General features: G+C 48.5%; 1 protein-coding gene across 1 annotated transcript; it reads left to right on the top strand.

Moving 5' to 3' along the window:
- The first annotated feature begins 307 nt into the window (after positions 1-307).
- On the top strand, positions 308-1874 carry PHACADRAFT_181983 (uncharacterized protein). The gene is made up of 8 exons (XM_007392625.1): positions 308-421; positions 467-526; positions 584-842; positions 903-1005; positions 1056-1179; positions 1231-1342; positions 1402-1530; positions 1593-1874. The coding sequence occupies exons 1-8, from the start codon at positions 339-341 to the stop codon at positions 1839-1841; spliced, it is 1119 nt and encodes a 372-aa protein (XP_007392687.1). The 5' UTR covers positions 308-338; the 3' UTR covers positions 1842-1874.
- Positions 1875-3071: the final 1197 nt, after the last annotated feature.

Raw genomic sequence — 3071 nt, 5'->3', positions numbered from 1 at the left:
TCTTCATGACGAAACAGCCGGCTGCAGTCAGCTGCAGAGATTAGTCTCAACAATCTCGCGTAGAATCTTGTCACCCCTTGTATGCTGCCCAAACCTCGTCGTCCCTAGCATTAAATCTCTTTCGCGTGAGCCCGATGCCCTCATTAGTTTTCATCAGGAACTGATGGACTGCCGCAAGTAGCGAAACTCAGATCTATCATCTAGGCGATAGAAAGCATTTCCTTCGAAGTTCATCATGATGGCGGTGATACTTTTTAAATGTATATAGCGTGTGGGCCGTCCTTACTCTGTGAGTCTTCCAGATACTCTCGCCGCGTCCCACCCTTTGGTTGCCCTCAATGTCCGGCTTGTCGCTACACGAGCAGTTGGCCCTCCTCTCGTCATCCGCCGCGTCCATTGTAACACCATACTTCGCTGTTGGGTCTGTGCTCTTCGGTGCGCCGCTTGCTGTACTTGATATGTGCAGCGTCTCACATGCCGCAGGAGTACATACCATGTTGACAGGCACTATGATATACGATCTCACGTAAGTACCTGGCGTCATCCCGGTATCTCTCGATCTTACACGCAGTACACTGCTCAGACGCAAGCGCAGCCCGGTCGGCTTCAAGAACTGGGTCGGTTACCCGTGCATTATCATGTACATCTGCTCTGCGGCACACTTTATTGTCAGTGTGTGTTATGTTCGTGGGGACATCCAGTCTGTGCAAAATGAGCGGACACTGCTGGCGCATTGCCTGGACACCCTTCCGAGCTGCGACATCACAGGTTTGATAGAAGACAACACGCCATGGCTTCTGCCATATCTGCCGTTCGCACTTACTAAGCTTCTCATCATAAACGTGAGTTCCTTTATCGAGATCTGGACTAAGCATTGATAAGCCCGGGTATAATTTATCCAGATGGCCATCAGCGATATTATTGTCATTTGGAGAGCTTGGGTGCTCTGGCCGTGCCATCGCGTTGTCCAGACCATATCGGGACTGCTACTTCTTAGCACCCTAGGTATGGCCATGTTCGACTTGACAAGGGTCATCTATTTATCTTGCACGCAGGTTTATTGGTATTCGGTGCTATCCAAGCTCCCGTTCAGATTATCAGCCCCGTTGGCCTCCCCGGAATCATATTTTCGTGGGTGACAAACTTGTGGTCGACAATGCTCGTATCATGGAAGGCATGGTGCGTGTGCAGTAGTTTTGTCGTCGCGGAGTCGTGAGCTTGATTGTACAGGCAACATCGTCGGTTGATGAGAGCATACATGAGCCGCGGGAGGTCGCGCTCAAGAGCAGAGAAGGCTCTCCTTCTTTTTGTTGAGTCCGGTCTCCTGTATTCGATGTTGTGGGTGAGTACAATATGATTTTGCACAGTACGATTATATATTCACCAAACATTGCTTGCCAGATGTTTGTTGCAATATCCAGCTGCATCATGGTTGGGATGGGAGCCACAAGCCTTTCGGCCCGTCCTGAGTTTATAGGACTCAGCGATTTTGTCAATTTTATTGTAACATTTTGCCTGATCCAATTCGTTGTAAGCACGCGGTCCAGTTACACAATGCTTCTTACCCACAATCTTACTCCTGAATCTTGCAGAGTCTGTATCCAACAGTGACAGTTATCCTCGTCAGGCACGCGGACTCATATTACAACCGCACACTTGTGCTTGCAAGTGTGTGCGCTCCTCAGTTGGCTGCTGTCCATGTACACCCAGATATTGACGTACTTTCTGCTGATATGATAATGCCGAGATCAAGCTTCGGTACTGGAGCGGAAGATTCAGTGAAAGAGGTGGTGGATCCTGTCTTAGTCTCCATTTCCCTATCACGCAGTGTTCAAAGCTGAACCATAATCTTGTACCCCCAAAATATATTACGTGCAGTACAAAGCTATCTTATCGCTAACAAGACCGGGTAACAAGTAACTACCTGCTAGCAGTTTGCACGATATCCCAAGAGTAAGCCCAGAAGTTAGTGCATCATTGCATTTGTCATGTGCAACGCCCAACACCTTAAGTCAAACAGGCACGCAACACGCTGCCCCCACTCTCAAAGTAGGCAAGTCTAAGAACCCGCAGCGTCTCAGCGATCAGGCTGTTATCAGCACCTTTGGTCAAGTGTATTGAGTCCGGCCCTTGATGTAGACTTTGCCACGGATGCTGATCATGTCAGTTTGTATCCAGACAACAAACTGAGCACATTTGTACGCTAATGATCTGCGAACAGTAGCGTGTCAAGCCGCCACTAGTGTTTGGTGCGCTGCGCTGCTGTAGTGCGAGAACTCGCTCAGAGATGATATATTGGGCATTGTGCTCCTTTAGTAACAGGAGTCAGAACGGCGCCATTTCATGCGCAAAGTTGATATGTGACGCCCGGTGCGTGAATGCTGAAGAGGATTGAGCATGATAACAAGGTCGTGCTTAACGACGCAGTGTGCAAGCTTGCTGTGCCGCATAGAGATAGGATCATTGTTCAAGAGCATCAGTAAAATGACAAAGTGTCTTTTGCGACTTTCAGGAGCTTGTGTCTTTTCTACCGTACTTTGCCTTGTTGGGCCCATCTTTTTGTAGTCATTTTGTGGTCTTTTCTGTCATCTTTTTTGGTACTTTTGGCAGACCAAGTTAGGCTGTAAGAATATGCATATATGCACGACTGATTACTTTAATGTTGCCTTTAGTCTACGGAGCGTAGCAGAGATCCATCTTGAGTACCATAAGAGGGCAAAAACAATGCCACGACAATGACGGCTCCTGCAGGCGCTTGTTCTGCGAGCTACAAGACGCCTATCTGGCTTACTCCAGTCGTCAGGCTTGACTTAATCAATGAGCGTTAAGTCCCATTCTCCCTGCAACCACCACCTCCTATCCCAGACTTTGTGCCTTTATCTGCAATGCCTGGACCTTGATACTTGTAAACATGCAGGAAAGCTGATTGCAGTAACCACCGCCCCCTAGCAGTGCCAAATTAAACCCAGCAGGTATGTCCCAGCTGCCACTATATGGGATCGGAGGTGCGACACATTATCGGCTCAGATCAAGCAATGGAGAGTGTATGAAACATCTGCAAGTGCATGATA

The sequence above is a fragment of the Phanerochaete carnosa genome (assembly GCF_000300595.1).
Source record: "Phanerochaete carnosa HHB-10118-sp unplaced genomic scaffold PHACAscaffold_2, whole genome shotgun sequence".
Taxonomy (NCBI): domain Eukaryota; kingdom Fungi; phylum Basidiomycota; class Agaricomycetes; order Polyporales; family Phanerochaetaceae; genus Phanerochaete; species Phanerochaete carnosa.
This window is presented reverse-complemented; position numbering and strand designations above follow the sequence as displayed.